This window comes from Astatotilapia calliptera, chromosome 23 (genome assembly GCF_964374335.1).
Source record: "Astatotilapia calliptera chromosome 23, fAstCal68.1, whole genome shotgun sequence".
Lineage (NCBI taxonomy): Eukaryota > Metazoa > Chordata > Actinopteri > Cichliformes > Cichlidae > Astatotilapia > Astatotilapia calliptera.
In genome coordinates, this window is record NC_137443.1 from 34,089,439 (window position 1) to 34,108,632 (window position 19,194).

A 19,194-nucleotide genomic window follows, 5' to 3' on the forward strand; every position below is an offset into this window, starting at 1 on the left:
TATCAAATTAAGAAAAAAAAGGGAAAAAAAAAGAAAAATAGCGTACATATACTTATTAATTCGTTTATGAAAGTAATACATTTTGATAACTAACAAAATGCATATTTTAAAAAAATCATAAAGGGAAATTTTTGTATATCAGTGCATTGCTATATATAATATATAAATCCCCGCCATGAAAAAAAGGTGAATTAAAAAACATTGTTTTTTTTTATGATCCATTTCTATTTGTGGGAGTGCCGATGTCTGTGACGTTGCAGCCTCCCCCTCCCCTCCTCAGCCGCGCCGAGCTGCACTTCACTAGTTTCTGAGCTTCATCCGCGCCGAATGGAGAGCGTCCTATCGAGCATTTAAAGCTGGTAAGTTCTTATTAAAATAGTGTTGCGATAAAGTCGTAGAGTCAAGCTGTACTAACACATGTAATTTTAAATCAATTCCGTGCGCACCAGTGCAATTGAGAAGCGTTACGTTTAGATGAATTGCAGATATGATATTTCATGAAATGCTGTCATGTTTTTGATCGTGAGATTTAGTTCATATTCACCATTTCAGTGAAGAGCAAATATAGTTGTGGAGACAGCATATGATCTTAAACTGAACTATGTGGGAACCCAGTAAATCTTTGTACCTTGTTAAAAGTTGTAAATTTACTGTGATTACACAAGTTTCCATGGTGCTTTTAATGTGGTAGACTTTGTGTGAAGTGCTACAGTCCGTAAAGTATTATCTACATACATTATATTCTGCTTAATGATTGAATAATTTTGACAGCTATAAGAACATTACATTTTAGTTCATGGGCCGCATATAACCCAGTTTATTCTGAAGTGTTGCCAAACCAGTAAAGCTATATTTAATCTGCCTTTCTTTTCAAAAAGTACAGTTTATACTACATGTTTCATTGCATGTCCTTCAAAGTAGATGTGCCAATGAACAAAACCTGGAGTTTTTGGGTCAGTTCTGGTCCTGACCTACATGTCTCACACCCCTATTTTACATATAAATATGAGCAGCTACATTGCAAAAATATTGTATTGGACTCAATTAAATCCCTCCTTATAGTGTGGAAGCTATGCTACCCAAATGTTGATAAAAATTTTAAATACACACAAAGTCCAGTTCTTTAGACTTGACCTCTCAGCACGACTGCTTTGTGGTTTTAAAGCCAAGTTTTGTAGTTTGGTCACAATAGGTTACAGTTTAAAGTTGGAGCAGCTTTAGAGATAACAAGAGATAATAATCCAATTATAAATGTTATATAGCACAGGTCACATGTACTTCTAAGGAATGTCTGCTTGTCATATTATCTTGATTTATGTATCATAATGAATCAGCTAATACAAATAGGCAGTAAGGAGACTACATTCATTTAGAGTGTCTGGCCAACTGTGACCTTTTTGGTCATGTTAAACAATGTTAAAATGTCAGATGCTTTATGAGCTAAGCAAAAACCTCACAAAAATCACGCAGTGATGTAGTGTGTCAGTAAATCCAGATGGCAATGCTTGGGAAGGGGACTTTATATTTATGACATTTCAACCACCTAATTATACAAGAGAAACAAGAATTTTGTGAATGCAGTCAATTATCTCTGACGTGATAGATAGGGAGAAAATCAGTGGAATGAAAGAAGTTAAGCCCCTGCCATATGTGTCTGGTCAATAGAGCTGAGCTGCTGATCTTCAAAGTCAACCCTGGTGGTCTAAATGTTGATCAAGTATTCTTTTGAAACACATGACCAATTTGGAGCAATAAGCCAGCTATTTTTGTCAGGTCAGACTGCAGAGTGAGTTAGTGGATTTTACTAAATTAGATCTATTAGCTCAACAACTGAGTTTGCCTGGGTGTAAACTAAAGGAAATGAAGACATTCTGCGTCAAGTGCAACACTAGAACATTATGATTTTGGTAAAGAAGGTTGTAGTTATTTGCTAAAAATTGCAATAAAAACTTAATATACATTTCATTATGATAGTTTGGCACTGGATAATGGTTGCCATAATGGCTAATAATTAGCCATCAGCACAGATAATGGTTAAAATAAACAATTTATATTTATATATGGGTTACACTATTATATACTATTAGTTCATGTCTAAACGTAGTAGTTGAAATAGTAGTGGAAAATACTAATAAAAAAATCTGTGTATAATGAATATCTAGTATCAAGCTAACATTACTGGATTAACATTTAACATTTAAGCTAGCTACATAGCGTTAGGGGGCAGGTGGCTAAATAAAATTGTTCAAAATAATGGCCAAATGATATATGTAAAAAGCTAATACAGTGACCACACAGATAAATGATGATGATGTTGAAATGGTTGTACTACAAAAGTACATAATTTAACTAACCCTGCATTCAAGTTCAATTGTATTGTAAATATCACAGCAAAATTAAACATTGTTCAATTTAAAAAAAAAATCAGGTTAAATTACACTGAAATGATCTCATCATCAGTGAGGTGATATTTGAGTTTATTTGACATAGCTGTGGCTGTGGAGGTATAGTTAACTGAAATGGTTTGGAACCACTGGAGCCGCCATTATTATTAGATCAATTAATGTTTTGCTCTTTTTTGTTTTGAACTTTTTTATGTGACATATTGTAGTTTCCAGTTGTGTTCTGTCACTAATTAGTCTTTCATTATATTTGCCTCCACATCTTCTCTTCTAAGATGTAACAAGTTGCACATGTTTCTGCACATTACTTTCTTTTATGCCAAAAATGAAGTGCAAATAATTCTAATTATGAACTTCATGATGTCCATAAGACAGTTTAGGTCTGTCGCTTTTTTCATTAGTGCATGTCAAGTAATATATATTCATAAGATTCATCTTAAACTCCGAGCCATTTCTTTCAATTTAGCCCATATATCTGCATCACATTAGTTTTTTTGTAATGTGTGGATGCATCCAGATGTGTAACTAAGCAGGTAACAATCTACAGTTTACACTATCTCTGAACTTCATCCCCTGTTGTCTTGACGGACTCTCCTTCAGATTCTTTTAGCCTTCTACAGCCTTTTAACCGGGACCCGAAGGAGTTGGTTGGTGCTGATTGAAACCTCTCCATCCCCCCAGTTATAACAGGGAGCCTTTGTATATAATCCCTGCACTCCTGCCTTCTCCTCTCAGACCTAAAAACAGATTTTACTGCAGGCAAAGCCAGGGATCCTTCAGACAGCTCAAAGTTTGGGACCTAATCTCAAGTTTTTCTTTCAGCATACAGCGTATGATTAAGAGCTATACAGTAGCACTGTGCTTCGAGGAGCTTGATGAATGCAATAGGAGGAGACCTCTCTGACGACTAGGAGACCGCTGTGAAGGCTTTAGATTAATCCTGTTATTAAGCCTGATTTACAGACCTTTTTGTGTTTTCGTGTGTTTATTAGTTTCTCACATGCTGAAAAGACATGCAAATCTAGAGAGGAGGTTTTAATTATTTTAATCCTGAATATTAACTACCACTTAGACACTGTGGCATTCATTTTCACATTTGAGAACCTGGACTCATTGAAAATTAACATTTTAGCCTGAAAATGTATGTGGTCAATCAGTTACTAAGCTTCCTTTTAATGAAATTATTTTAGTTTCAGGTCTTATGACTTATAATCATGTCTTTGTGTTGGAAGTAAAACAAGTGTGTTCTTGTAGCATTATGGGTGTTTGGACCAAAGTAAAGATGTGGATCCATTTTACTGGGGCATGCATAATGCAAAGAAAACAAGCATTTACAGCCCCACAGTCTGGCACAGTGCCTGGGGATAAAACATAAAAGTCAGGGATAAAACCAGGTCATCTGGTGTGTAATTCACTGATTGACGTCTCAGTGAATCTAAAAAGAGGGAGTGTTCTGACTGGACTCTAACTGAAAGCTCAGGATTGAGATATAATATCAATACAATCTCAAAATCCTCTATGAGGCTTTAATTATAGCAAAATAAATAGCTTTACTACAATGACTCTGACTTATTGTTGGCAATGTGGACCAAACTATCACTGCGGTTGAGCGGGGGCTGAATGGCTAGTAGCAACAAGCCAGATACTCCATGCTCCTGAAGCTGCATGTTGTAGCTCTCTTCACGACACAGACACTGGTCGGTTCTTTGAAACAGGCGTTTATTACTTGGGCTTTCTCTCCTCCTCAGCTTCACCATCACCAGTACACCAGTACGCCAATACGCCATGAGAACTGGTCACGAGTGACCAGTACAAACCATTTAGCAACTTCACAGTACACATATTAAGTCCAAACACAAATAAAAACATTTCTCAAATGACAACTACCTCACTGACTGTTTGTCCTGAAAAGAGGTCCTTAAGTCCTTGTGCTGCTTTTCTTTTAATAAACCTTTAGCTTAACACGCTTCATGAGAGACATCTGCTCCCTCGCAGTACACGAAAGGTCTCGCTTACTCTCGTTAAGGGTATTCTCATGAGACACCAGCTCTTACACTTTACACATGTACATTTCAAATAAAGATATTTTTAACACTAACTATATATATTCATGAAATTTTGTAATCCATTATAAATCAATCATCCACATCATGAACTCTACACAGAACATTATTTAACAGCATTTACACATGTGACTGAATACAGTCTCCAAGTCCACAAAGCACATGTAGACTGACTGGGAAATTCCAACACAACCCAAAGAGTCCAGAGGTCCATGACCAGGAAGAAAACTGCTTTGTTCCGCCTGAATCCAAGGTTCAGGACATAGTCTCCTCTCTTGTACGTTGACGTACATCTTCCTTTGGAGTCTGAGTAGTGTGATCCTCCTGCAATTTGAGTACACCCTCTGGTCAACCTTTTTAAAGATGGGAACATCCACCCCAGTCTGCCAGTTCAGAGGCACTGCCCCAGATCTGTATGTGATGTAGCAGGGGGATGTCAACCAAGAAAGCCCCATAACGTCCAGAGGTTTAAGGAACCCTCCCCACTGATCCTGCCACCAAGTAGTTGTTTACCTGCTTCAATGACCTCACTTCTAATAATGGGCAAGTTGTCCCCATCGTCCCCAGACTCTGCTTTCTCTAAGCATTGTCACTGGGATTGAGGGGATCCTTGAAGAATTCCGACTGTACCCTCAGCTGAAGTCAGCAGCACCCCTATAGATAGATAGAGCACCACTTTTCTCTTGTGTCATCTGGTGGTTTGCCAGAATCGTTTCAACGCTGACCAAAAGTCTTGTTCCACGAGCTCACCAAACTTCTCCCACACCAGACTTTTTGTTTCAGCTACTACATAAGCTGCAATCTGCCAGCTGGTACCTGTCAGCTTCCTCTGGAGTCCCACAGGTTACCCAAACCATACTCTTTTTTTTCAGTGATTACAGGAAGGTTGTGTGTACCTCTGAAGTATAATTTGGTGCATAAGCTGAAGTAATAGTCAGGGACAACTCTCTTCCACGGGGAGAACCCCAACATATAGAAAGTACTCCAATGGGGGATACAAGTATACCTACCTACCCTTGCCCGCAATCTCTCACCAAGGGCAACCCCAGACTGGAGGGAGCCCAGCCCCTTTACAGGAGACTGATTCCAATAACCTCAACCACTAGCTCAGTCTCCTTCTCCACGAGACAGGTGACATTTTGTGTCAATAGAGCTAATTTCAACAGTCAGGGATCGGCTCATCAGGTCCTCTCCCATTCCAGCTGATATGCACTACACTTGACCTCTATGGTGGCTCCTGCAGGTGGTGATGCTGGTCAGTGGATGCTGGGGCGCATAGTCCACAGAGGATACCAACTTTCTGCAGGGTCAATTGCTACAGACCTATAAACTTCATATTACCTTCAGATTAGTTCAAGAATAGTTTCTAGAGAGTTTTATTGATTGGCATTAAAATAATGAGAGCATTAATATAGGTTTACATGACCAGTGTTCAGTTTCTTGAGTAAAATATGGAAATATCAGCACTTTCATTATCTGTTAAATCCAGAAAGGGATGCTGAGGCTTAAAGCTGGCTCGTAGAGTTCCTTTGACATTTGATTAATGAAGCAGGCTCACAGCATGAGAAGGAACACAGGTGGTCACATTTATAGACTTATTGGTTCTATTATTAGCCACTTGAAGCCTTTTGTTGATGTTTCGTTGAGTTCAACTGTGGTTTAATCATGCTTTCTTGTACACCAAAAATAACAATACATTAAAAAGACTCTGTAGTATCTTTAAAAAAAGCTCAGGGAGGCTGAGTGTTTACATTCTTTATCCGTTTAAGATTCTCTAATATTGTCATTTTAATCCACTCATGTTCAACAGGCCTAAGTGCATGAAGACACTCTGGTGCAATAATGGAGGCCTGGCCAACAGTGGCCTGGGTCCTGCTGCTGACCACCATCACTGACTGGGTGAAAACTGCGCAGTCACGGGACTTCACCATGAAGGATATCATCCTGCTGCACCCCTCAAGTAGGAGTATAGGAGTACTATTTTACATCTCAATTTGTTTAAAGGTTTGATACTGAATATGACTGAATAACATTAGCGGCATTGTTTTTAAATAGCGTGCACTGAACTTGAATGGAACATTTTAATAATATCTATCGGAAACAAGCTGCAAGAAAAGCAGAAAGCAAGCACGGTGTAGAAAACAAAACTGTTGTTTTATTTAAATAAATAAATGTTACAAAGGTACAAAAGTCATGTTAACTGAATGAATAACGAGTGAGTACAGATGCATTTAAACGCTACACATGCACAAATAAAACTTAATGGAAAGTTTCGTTTTGTATTTAAATCAGTTGTAGCTGCCAAAACAACAGTTTATTACAATATGTTAAAATATAAATATATAAAAGTATAGTTGGCATCCTTCTCTGATTGTAAGCTGGTTCTGCAGCTTTCATTATCTCAACCATTGACGTATGACAGACAAACAAAAGCAACAGATTAGGGCTGTTATAACATAGATTACACTGATTGAAATGTGTGTTCTTAAAACACTAACACATATTAAGTAAACTTATTCCAGTTATAAGTTACAGTTCTGCTATTTAACTTGCACCTTTAAAAGATCAAATGTATTTCATCTTTATTTGGAATTAATTCTTGGAAATAACACTGATGAATCCCTTTTCAAAATTCCTGAAAAAAATCTTGGAAACTTATTACACAAGGATGTGGTTCATGATCATCAAAGTGATTGGTTTGTGTCTTTGTTGAGAATAACAGGATTGTTCTTTGACTGAAAAGTGGCTGGTCCTTGTTTGATCCCTGAGTCAGAGACGTGGAGTAGACTGATGAGTATCCATAAATCTTTGGAGAGCATCTATGACACAGGCTACAGATTTATTGCTTCTTTTTTAGTAATCAGTATAATTGTTAAATAAGCAGAAAATCAGAAGGTGATTGACCAAATGACATATTTTTAATTAACCCAAAGTTTCACAACCAGAAGCGTGTTTGTATAGTTTTTGTGTACCTGCCAGAGCCTTCATGTAAAAACGAGCTGCAGGACTCACATGAATAGAGACAAAAAACTGAGAGGTTCACCTGAGCTGAATTTCCATTACCAATGATTTTTCCCTAGCTTAAAACACCTTTCACTCGTTAGGTTACCTGTATATTCGGATTCTGCACTTTACAACTCTTATTATTATTTCAAAATGCGGATCCATATAAATGTATACACTTGGGTAATTTCATCTCAAATCAGGAAGTTTTTACATTTTCCGCTTATCCATCTCTGATTTGCATAAAAGTAGGGACTGTATAAGGATGTGAAAGGAACAAAACAACTGTGATATACTATACATGTTTATTCACACACTGAATGAATTAAAGAACTAATAGTTAAAAGTCAAAATACAAATATTTAAATGAATATATGAAATGTGCTAAAACATAAATATCCACTAAAACCGCTAAAGTGTCTTACTTTAATGAGAAACATGTTAGACAGTAACATGATTTGTTTTAATTTAGTAGTTTTAGTGGATTTTTCTCAATAGACAGAAATTTCTGCCTAGAATAAACAAAAAACTGGACAACAGCTTGTTTTATTTTAAATGATTAAGTGTCCAATGTATTTACCAAGAAAGTGCACCTATGCTAATGCCACTGCCCTTTCTAAAGTAACAGTCAGATGACAGTCACAGTTATTAACACAGTTAGTAATATATGCATAATTTACATGTTCCCCACTGTGGTATACAAAGCATTGTAGACCAGTGGGTTTTGTGTTACTAATGACCAAAAAAAGCAGTTTTGTCACTTGGTATTCACACATTTCAATTGCCCATCGAGAACTTATGGAAGTTATTTGTCTACATCAATCATGACTTACTTACTCAATAACTTTTCTTTTTTGGGGCAAATCAGAGGTTACTGATAAAACAACAGGGTGTTTTTAAGTGTGCAAAGAAAAAAAAGCAGCTAATTTTAGCCTGCTTCTAGGTGGTTTCTAGGTAAAGTGATAGTGTCGTAATATGCCACAGAAAACTGATGTTTTGGGGATAAAAATTAAATGTTAGTATTGTGAAACAAAAATAACATGATGTCATCTATGCCATTGTAGGTGCACAAATTGCTCGGCCTCGTGGAATTGTGAACAACACAAACACAGTCTTAAGACTCATAGCGACACACTTTTTTCAAAACCTTTTCTGCAACAAATAATGTTAATTTAAAATGAAATTGGTCTGGGATGAACTTGCAGTTAATTTGAACCAAAAAAAGACTGGTATATACATTTATTTACGTAACCTTTAAAGTGCACTATACTACAGGCCACAGTCATACAGCACTTTATTTTAATAAGAAAAGCATCAAACCTGAACAGTGTGAACATTGTGACATGTGAATTAAACAAATACATCAAAATAGAAATGGTACAAGAAATATGAAAACAGTTTTACTATGTACAAACAGCAGCAGTTTTGATTTGATTCTCATCTGTGAGAATACTTACAGTGGGGCAAAAAAGTATTTAGTCAGCCACCGATTGTGCAAGTTCCCCCACTTAAAATGATGACAGAGGTCAGTAATTTGCACCAGAGGTGCACTTCAACTGTGAGAGACAGAATGTGTAAAAAAAATCCATGAATCCACATGGTAGGATTTGTAAAGAATTTATTCGTAAATCAGGGTGGAAAATAAGTATTTGGTCAATAACAAAAATACAACTCAATACTTTGTAACATAACCTTTGTTGGCAATAACAGAGGTCAAACGTTTACTATAGGTCTTTACCAGGTTTGCACACACAGTAGCTGGTATTTTGGCCCATTCCTCCATGCAGATCTTCTCGAGAGCAGTGATGTTTTGGGGCTGTCGCCGAGCAACACGGACTTTCAACTCCCGCCACAGATTTTCTATGGGGTTGAGGTCTGGAGACTGGCTAGGCCACTCCAGGACTTTCAAATGCTTCTTACGGAGCCACTCCTTTGTTGCCCGGGCGGTGTGTTTTGGATCATTGTCATGTTGGAAGACCCAGCCTCGTTTCATCTTCAAAGTTCTCACTGATGGAAGGAGGTTTTGGCTCAAAATCTCACGATACATGGCCCCATTCATTCTGTCCTTAACACGGATCAGTCGTCCTGTCCCCTTGGCAGAAAAACAGCCCCATAGCATGATGTTTCCACCCCCATGCGTCACAGTAGGTATGGTGTTCTTGGGATGCAACTCAGTATTCTTCTTCCTCCAAACACGACGAGTTGAGTTTATACCAAAAAGTTCTACTTTGGTTTCATCTGACCACATGACATTCTCCCAATCCTCTGCTGTATCATCCATGTGCTCTCTGGCAAACTTCAGACGGGCCTGGACATGCACTGGCTTCAGCAGTGGAACACGTCTGGCACTGCGGGATTTGATTCCCTGCCGTTGTAGTGTGTTACTGATGGTGACCTTTGTTACTTTGGTCCCAGCTCTCTGCAGGTCATTCACCAGGTCCCCCCGTGTGGTTCTGGGATCTTTGCTCACCGTTCTCATGATCATTTTGACCCCACGGGATGAGATCTTGCGTGGAGCCCCAGATCGAGGGAGATTATCAGTGGTCTTGTATGTCTTCCATTTTCTGATGATTGCTCCCACAGTTGATTTTTTCACACCAAGCTGCTTGCCTATTGTAGATTCACTCTTCCCAGTCTGGTGCAGGTCTACAATACTTTTCCTGGTGTCCTTCGAAAGCTCTTTGGTCTTGGCCATGGCGGAGTTTGGAGTCTGACTGTTTGAGGCTGTGGACAGGTGTCTTTTATACAGATGATGAGTTCAAACAGGTGCCATTCATACAGGTAACGCGTGGGGGACAGAAAAGCTTCTTACAGAAGACGTTACAGGTCTGTGAGAGCCAGAGATTTTCCTTGTTTGAGGTGACCAAATACTTATTTTCCACCCTAATTTACGAATAAATTCTTTACAAATCCTACCATGTGAATTCATGGATTTTTTTTTCACATTCTGTCTCTCACAGTTGAAGTGTACCTCTGGTGCAAATTACTGACCTCTGTCATCATTTTAAGTGGGGGAACTTGCACAATCGGTGGCTGACTAAATACTTTTTTGCCCCACTGTATGAGAGTCATAGTTTATATACTTTAAGAGCTTTGTCTATCTTACATCCAAACCTGAGCCCAGTATCCAATCCCCAAAAACCTAACACACGTCTTTGCAAGGAAGTCGGGGCACCTCGGAAAAACAAGCCTCAGGATAAGATGGAAACTCGTTTCAGGAAGATTCGTACCAAAGTGCACCTGGTTTTGGGGCCCCTCCAGCTTTGATTAACAAGCCCTTCACATCTTCTGGTCCTATCTGTGCTTTGAGGGCAACTTCATAACCATGTCAGAAGCCAGGGAAAAGGCAGGGGTGGTCGAATTTTAGGACATTCGTCTCTCTTATGATTCTGAAATCACCCAGAAACACAGAGAATGTGTACAGTGATTGAATGAGCTAATTAAAAAAAACACCCCAGAAGGTTGATGAATGAAGGTCCCTTTCTGCAGGAATGATATTACACACAGGACGAATGAAAACACGCCTTCTTCACTTATTGAACTTAAAACTGAATACAGTTGTGTCTCCACAGCTACTCCTTACCCTGGCGGATTCAAGTGCTTCACATGCCAAGATGCTGTAGACAACTACGACTGCAACCGCTGGGCCCCGGACGTATACTGTCCAAAGGGTACGTCAGCTTTTGATTCATCTGTGGCTGCCTGCTCAAGGAGATGTCAGTTCAAGTGACTTCTCTTGAGAAACGTGTTTCTTTGGGAATGCGCTACAAACGAACATCAACAAAAATGATTAAAATAAATAAAATAGATTGATATAAACAATATTTATAATAATTTGCTAGGACTTGGTAGGAAGGAAGAACTTTTAAGCGGAAGTGGCTTACAGGTGGTTTTGGAGGTGAGTGGAGGGAGATGCTAGCCCCCCCTTCTCCAAAATCTCATTTGCATGCCCTTTTTGCCAACACTTCAGCAAGGTGTGACGACTGATGGCTAATCTTGCTCATCAGTGTAGAACGTAGTGATGAACAGGTGTTCCCACAGTTATCTTTCATCAGAGGAACTTTGCTTCCTTCTTCTTGGAATTTTACTTCGCACGTTCGGTCGACTTCACGGGGATCTACATCTGCTTGGCAACTGGAACACATTCTTAATGTGCAGTTAGAGTTGATGGAAACACGTTTTCCCAAACTCAGTAGGGCCAGAGCCCACTGTGGAATCTGAAAATCATCTACCTGCCATCCAACTCTCTAAACAAACTGTGATCACCAAAAGCTGAAAGTGTCATGCACTGAAGAGTACCGTTTGGTAGTTCTTATCTTTCTAAATTTAAATATTTGTTGGCAGTTTTAAACTTTGTACTCCTCATATTGGGGCTGCCTGTGAATCTGTCAAGTTATTAAGACATAATTGGTCACATGAAGGGAATTTTACTGTCCTTCAGATACTAAATACTGCTCCACCCTCCACATGATGGATAGAAGTGGGGAAAGTGTGTCTGTGACCAAGCGCTGTGCCACCTTGGAGGAGTGTCTGTTCACTGGCTGTGCTGACGTTGCCGATACTGGCTACCAGGTACGTGGAGAGCTCTGCCTTCAGATGTCTCCTCAACCTTAACGTGATAGGCTTTCCTCTCATCCCTCAGGTGTGCTCTTCCTGCTGTGAGGGGAACATCTGCAACGTGTTGGTGCCCAGAAATGACAGCAGTGCCATTTTCTCCTCCATTTCTCCTTTGGTTAGTTTGAGCGGGAGTCTTCATTCTAGAGCGCTGTGCTTCATCATCATCGCCATCATTGTTGTCATCTTCACAGCTGGACGTGTTTGAGACACGTAGAAAGAGAACAGCTGGTATGTGTAGTGGCAGAACTGGGACCTGTGTTGGCTGCGTGTTTCAGTAACTGAAGGTTTAAAGACATTTTTATATGCAAGACAACTGATTCAACTTTGGTTTCCTTTCTTCTTTTCCACTTTTTTAATAGTCGATCTGCATTTCTGTGTTTTCTGTTATATTTATAATGTTACTTTGTATATAGCTCATAATAAACATCTCTGAGTCAAAAGCTCAGGCTTCACAATGATCTAAACACTGTCTCAGATATGTCTTCTACTCCTGGCTCTGCGTGCCGATGCTGACTATCCCTAATATGGTAGATCATTATAGACTTAAACAATAATAAGAGAAGACATCTGGATTTTTAAAACCTAAAGAAGTCCAGTTGCCTCCCTTTTTCAAGCTCTCAGGACTCCCTAATATGGTCATCAGAGCACTGGTTGACAGCACTGAAGCTCCGCCCACTTGCTGTTCAAACCTGTTTGCAAGACACAGCCAGTCACAAAAAAGCTGAAGTACATAAATATAATTTAATAAGCAGTGTGTCCATGTTCATCCAGGTCAGTGTGCATTCTGGGAGCTGTTCCCATAATAAATTGAAATCTTCTGAAACTATTTATAATATTTCTCCATCGTTTCTTTACACTGTGTGCAACAGATCAGAGAAAACCAACACTGTACTTGCTGCTGTAAAAAGAATATGAGCCGCTAACATGTTAAGGTGTTTGAAACGGAGAGATTTTCCTGGTAGTTAGCACCAACAGCTGTAGAACATCTGTCGCAGTATTTCATAAATACTCAAACTGTAAAATATGAACATTGTCTACAGATGAAGCACATGGTGAAATTGTTTCTTCTCTGAGTGTCTCCCTGCATGCAGAGCAGGGTAACGCTTCTGTCAGTCAGACACAGCACTGACGTTCGCATTAGAGTGTCAGTTAGATCCTTAGCAACACAGAGGTCTGCACAGATGCTTTGTGTTACAACATTACACAACTTCCCATTGATACAAACCAGCTCCATAACAGGAAACGTTAGCGGCTTCTCCAAACCATAAACAGAACCCTTCTGTTTGAATTTGATTCTATTCTATTTAAAAAAAAAAAAAAAAAAAGTTTATTCCTCATCATTGAGTGCGTCTGAAAATCCTTGAAGTCTAGCAACAGCAGCACTTTGAACAGGTGCATTGGTGAAAATAGTCCCCACAAACAAAGGAGTCCCCCTGAGGATATGGCGGATGACTGTGCAGGAGCTCGACACCTCGATGTGAAAGCCCCGATGTCCCAGCTCACTGTCTGTTCGCAGTGTGGTTTCGCCCAATGGAGACGCAAAGAACTGTTGAGGAAAGGGGGGAAAATTCCATTATTAAAACAATATTGTTCTGTTTGTTGTCCTCAGTTTTCACAGCTGAACTACCAGAATTTGAGTTGACAGGAAGTTTAACGGGAAAAATCTCTAGAAATGTTACAAGGGAAAATACATTTTTCCAGATTTTCCAAACAATGTAACCAAAAGGTTTAAGCATGTGTGGTTTCACATCATAATGTGTTTGGGCTTTTCCCACCCAACAGACAACTACTTCAATATAACATTTTTTCTATCAAAGAAAATTAAACTAACGTAAGCTTCATTCATAGAATAAGTATATGCTTTGTGAGTTTAGATTGCAGATTGAGACAGTAAAGAACAGGCACAGTGAACACAGAATTACTCACTGCTGCTCCCGTTGTTGGGTCAATGAAGTCCGCCCAGTATCCTGCAGTCCACAGAGCGAAACACATCTCCTTTGCCCCGCTCACAAACTGCAGTTAGGACAAAGTCACAGTCACCAACTGCTACAACCTCTGAAGTCTGTAATGGGAAACACACGAGGACTTACTTTACTTAGCAGCTGGTCTCTATCCAGCTCTGTCTCCTTGTCCTCTGACCGACCGCTCGTCTGCGTGACCGTCACCACTGTGATGGAAACTGTGGGCGCCGAAGGAAACAACTGCTCCAGATCTGAGACACAGAGGCGCACGTATGTTAATAAAGCAAATTATAACTCTTTTCATCTCTGTATGACATGCCTCAAACTAGAGCTGGGCGATAGAACGATAACGATATGTATTGCGAAATACATATATATATATATACATATACTTTTTCTCGATAGAAAAATTTAACTATTGTGATAGACCTCATCGCTCTTGTCCTCTTAAAAAAAAAAGAAAAAAAAGAACAGCCAATCCGAATTAAGTAGCGCAGAGCCGAACCAATCACAGCCGCAGCGTCACGTCACGTGACTTGTTACGTACAGCACAAGTGCCAAGCCGCACATGTGTATTTGTTTGGGAAGCAGCCAGCCACCGTGCCGCCCGGGTAATGGAGGAAATGAGTGTGCTGACTAGAGAAAAATCGAAGAGAAAAAAAATTTACCGAAGAGAAAACAGATGATGGTTCCAATGCCGGAGAGATTGTCGAACGGAAGAGCCATAGAAGTTCCGTAGTGTGAAGGTATTTCGGCTATTTCAAGTCTGACAAAAAACAGAGTAGCGTGCACTGTAAATTGTGCCAAAAGCAAGTCTGGAAATACAATAAACTGGTGCATGCTCAATCTCTGACTGGAAGCGCTAATTCGTCATTCGGCTTTTGTCAGACTAAAGTAACTGTTAAAAGTGTTTGAAAAGCTCAGCTATACAACAAGGAGAGATTGAGAATTTCCTTTTAGTTCTCAGTTTATTTGATATTGACAAAAGTTAGTCAGTTTTGTCTGTTCTTCTGTAAAACAAACTAAGATTTATTTTTAGAATTAATATTTTGTTTCTAAGTGGAATTGACGTCGTCTGTTTCGTTTGTTCTATTTTGAAACTTAAACGCTTTAGCGGCTGCCTTTTGTGTAGTTTGCAATATTTGCCTTTATTTATCTGAAAAAGTCTCATGTTCCTTAAGTACATCTACCCTGTTGAACTTATTATGGGAAATAAATATTTAAATCAAAACAAGCTGCTGATTATTTCACATTTTACTTGTGAGCAACGGCACATTTAAATCTTACAAATATAGTTATTTGGCTTATATCGTGATAGATATCGTTATCGCCTGAAATGAAAAAAACATATCGTGATATGAAAAAATCTCATATCGCCCAGCTCTACCTCAAAACATTCTGTTTGTTGTAGTTGTGAACTGAGTTTTGTAACCTTGGAAACGAAAAAAATCTGAAAAATGTAAGTTAGTAGTTTTTTCCCTTGTATGTGTATAATCTTTTTTTTTTTTTTTTTTTTTTTAAATACACAGACGCAAATTCTCATCTATAGATGCACAAACATCAATCTTTTAGATATTTTGGTTTGCAAGGTTACAAAACTCAGTTCACAACTACACAGTCTGATTTACAAGTACAAAATATTTATGACCACAATATTCAGTATTTTTTCTTCTATATCATCAGAAATATTGTTATCATAAATTCTTAAATATCCAGATATCATTTTGGCTTGTGTTGCCCACACTCACAGTCAGCGAAGGTAATGCTGGGTGAATCTCTCTTACCTTTCCTCAGCAGCTCTGGGCAGGAGTTTATGGCACAGTCTGTTTCTGTCTGATTAAAGTACTGCTCAGCTTTGCTTACTCTCGTGGAAATAGGCCCCAGCTTTCCCTGAAAAACAAACAAACAATCACACACCCTCTCAGACAAAAGTGGTAAAAATGTAGCTCTGGCTTATTTTTTCAATTTTTATTTATTTATTGTTAATTGTCATACTTGGAATCTTACAATGAAGTGTTACTGACATCTGTGTTTCTCCTGAAACCAATGAGCCACAGCAGCTCACTTACATTTAAAATAAATCAAAGACATTGACTTTAATTTGTTCTCTCTGCTGCTCTGAACTGTAGTCCTAAAAGCTCTGACTGTGTTACAGCTCATAATGTAACTATTCAAAAATCTTACATGGAACTCGTTGACAAACTGGGCCAGTATGAACTGGTGTCTCTCTGTGCTGCTTGGAACCGTCAGCACATCAGGCACTGTCTTGTGAACCGGAGCCTTCTTTTGGTCCTCCATGCCCTCCAGGTGGCAGTCAAACCCAGCGTTACCAGGCAACTGGAAGCGCTGGTCCTGAGGTCCAAATGGTCCCATGTTCTCATCAGGCCACACAGTCCTTGGGCCTGGAGTGATGTGACAAAGATGATTTGTCAGCGTTTGCTGCCACAGGTGCTAAACAGTTTACTACTGAAAACTGCATTGCAACACTGCCTGACGTCCTTTCCTGTTCGACTCACCTGAGTCTGTATGTGATACCGCTATGTAAGGCTCATCTGAGCTCGCAGCAGAGAAGGTTCTGGTTGTTCCAGCCCTGAGAGAAGCTAAAGCTCGACAGCCAGCAGCACGAGACAGGACCGCCCTGCTTTGACCACACAGCACCTGCAGACAGACGACGACATGTGTTAACAGACAGATACATGAAACAGGAACAGCCCTGCCCACGGTGGACTGTCTGCAGCTTCATACTTTTACTGTATGTTTTGTTTAGGACAAACTGGATGCTGCCATTTAGTTCTGGTTCTCTGGAAATAAAGAGACAGATGCATCTAATACGTTGGAGTATTGAGGAATTTAATGCTTTCCTGTGATCAGACTAAAACTTTTCAATTTTTTTTGGAATTGATCTCATAAAGAGGAGAGGATGACACAGTTCAACACATGGACTTCCTATATAACATAGCTTCTAAGACCTTATCACTGCAGCTGACCTCTCCAATCTTCTAACAGAGGTCTCGTAACTGTCTCTCGCTCAGATTTTAAAACCAAAGATTAAAACCAGTGCTTTTGAGGTAGTGGCGGGCAGCCAAACTGTGAAACAGCCTCCCTCCACCAAACAGGTCAGCTGATTGTGTCATTTCTTTAGACGACTATTACAAACTCATTTTTATGAGTTAGCGTTCCCTTAATCTTTTCTCTTTTATGTTGAGACATCGTTTATTTGAAATCTGACAATTTTAATGTTATTTCAAGCTAACTAAGACGTTTGTCTGCATAAAAAGAGCTTTGATTTTTATGTTGTTTTTATTCTGACTGGAAACAGATAAAAACATATTGTTCTCTTTAGCATTTAAACAATCTGAACATGTGGTTTGATGAAGTTTTGACCTTTTAATATGAAAATACTGCCAATAAAAAAATTAAAAAAAACAAACAAAACCCCAAAATACTCATTAGCGAGGAGTGGTTTCAGACAGTGTGCTTTAATGCTACACTTGAGTGGTGAATAAAAATGTTACTGGCCTGAATGGGCCAACAGCTAGTACTGCCTGTAACTGAAACCCTATATTTAATATCAATATAGGGTTTCAATGATTTCAAAATCATTGTGCAGCGTTTTAAAATGATTTAAAGTTATTTCTTGGACAATCAGACATTCTTTTTAAAATCTACTCTGGCCTAAGTGAATAGCAGTAGCCATAACATTAGCATGAGCCATAACATTAGCATGAGGAAAATGGTCACTTACATTAGACATTGTGCTTAGTTTCCCTCGCCTTTTATCCTTGAACCTGTTTGATGAAAGAGTAACAAGAAGAAGATAGAAACTGTTATTCCCAACAGAAAACGGAAAAGAAAACTTTAAAACTCCCAAATGTTAGCTTTGCTAACCAGCCGAGCTAAAATAGCTTGTATGATGCAATGACTGCATGTGTCCCTCCATGAAGAAACACATGTGACCAATACACTTATTTCACACATTAATCTACACAGACTATAATCCTCTAAAATACCTTAGGTTCAACTATCAGCTAGCTAACAACACAGCTAGCTTTGGCACCAGCTATCACAAGGAGAGTCGTTCGGTCAGCTGATATCTACTCTTATCACTTTCTCTTTTTTTAAATAAGAGTTCATCTAAAGCACTTCCTGTTTTCACGTGACCTTAAAAAGACCACTGCACAGTGCAAAGCACGAGCGCCTTCGTGTTCATAATAAAGAAAACAAATGTTATTGTGTTGTTGGGAGTACAGCAGGAAAAGTACACACTGTTCCGTACCTGGCGACTTGCACGTACTGTATGCTTTTACAAAACAAGGACGGAAAGTCAGGAGGGACAAATGAATCCCGCACGACTTCCGTAACGCCCTCCTCTTCTTCTACACGTATGTATGCTCTGTGTGCATTGAGCGCCATCTAGTGGGCGGTTTGCAGTTGTCTCCGTTAGTGAGTGAAAATTTTCTACGATTACTTCTTGTCAATACAAGAACATTTGCTTTATGCTTGTTGTTTAATTCTACAGAGTTTCTATTCTTCTTTCTTTGTCAGAAGCTCGGCCTTGCTGGGTGCATTTTCTTAACTTGTTACGCTGATGTTTAGGTCTATAACTGGGCAAACACTAAAGAAGACAGAGGAGTAAATCATACCTGTATCTGTGCTGAATGAGAATGAATAATTCCAAATCAAAATCAATGAATACACAACACTTTTTTATTACGTCTTTCTTCACCCGCTCTATATTCTTAGATGCACTGTATCAAAGACTCTTAAATCAGCATCACTTAACACAAACTTTTTAACAGACATTTCCTCTCACTCCACATCTCATCCAGGCATTTCTTTGCAGCCCACATAATTGCATAGTCTCCGATCCAATCACAAGATCAGCCTGGATGTGGAGCGGAGATTTTGCAAAGCATACAACATTTCGACATGGTGAAATTCAAATGATCTTTTTTAAATCTCAGCACAAGATGGCAGCAAATCAACAGTTAACAGAACCAAGGCAGTATTTATAACAGCAGTACTGATCTGCTTCGCCCTGTAATGTGACACTAATGTGTCTGTCTGTTACCTTGAAAAGTTTTCATGATATTCATGATAGCTGCCACATTGCAGCTGCTTTTATGTTCAGCACATGCTGTTCGTGAG

At 39.1% G+C, this 19,194-nt stretch overlaps 2 protein-coding genes across 4 annotated transcripts; one reads left to right on the forward strand and one right to left on the reverse strand.

The window, feature by feature from the left end:
- The first annotated feature begins 256 nt into the window (after positions 1–256).
- lypd6 (LY6/PLAUR domain containing 6) lies at positions 257–12,549 on the forward strand. 2 transcript variants are annotated; one of them, XM_026159632.2, is made up of 5 exons: positions 257–359; positions 6,276–6,425; positions 11,041–11,139; positions 11,910–12,040; positions 12,111–12,549. In XM_026159632.2, the coding sequence occupies exons 2-5, from the start codon at positions 6,308–6,310 to the stop codon at positions 12,288–12,290; spliced, it is 528 nt and encodes a 175-aa protein (XP_026015417.1). In that variant the 5' UTR covers positions 257–359; positions 6,276–6,307; the 3' UTR covers positions 12,291–12,549. The 2 variants fall into 2 exon arrangements, with proteins under 2 accessions (XP_026015417.1, XP_026015418.1); XM_026159633.2 differs by having other exon boundaries at positions 270–359; positions 12,091–12,549.
- Positions 12,550–12,807: 258 nt separating this feature from the next.
- Positions 12,808–18,426, reverse strand: mmadhca (metabolism of cobalamin associated Da). Of its 2 annotated transcripts, none has more exons than XM_026159631.2 (8): positions 18,323–18,426; positions 17,792–17,834; positions 16,563–16,704; positions 16,231–16,448; positions 15,831–15,936; positions 14,176–14,297; positions 14,012–14,098; positions 12,808–13,631 (listed from the first exon to the last, which is right to left on the reverse strand). In XM_026159631.2, the coding sequence occupies exons 2-8, from the start codon at positions 17,798–17,800 to the stop codon at positions 13,413–13,415; spliced, it is 903 nt and encodes a 300-aa protein (XP_026015416.1). In that variant the 5' UTR covers positions 17,801–17,834; positions 18,323–18,426; the 3' UTR covers positions 12,808–13,412. The 2 variants fall into 2 exon arrangements, with proteins under 2 accessions (XP_026015416.1, XP_026015415.1); XM_026159630.2 differs by lacking the exon at positions 18,323–18,426 and adding an exon at positions 18,057–18,231.
- Between the last annotated feature and the right edge of the window lie 768 nt (positions 18,427–19,194).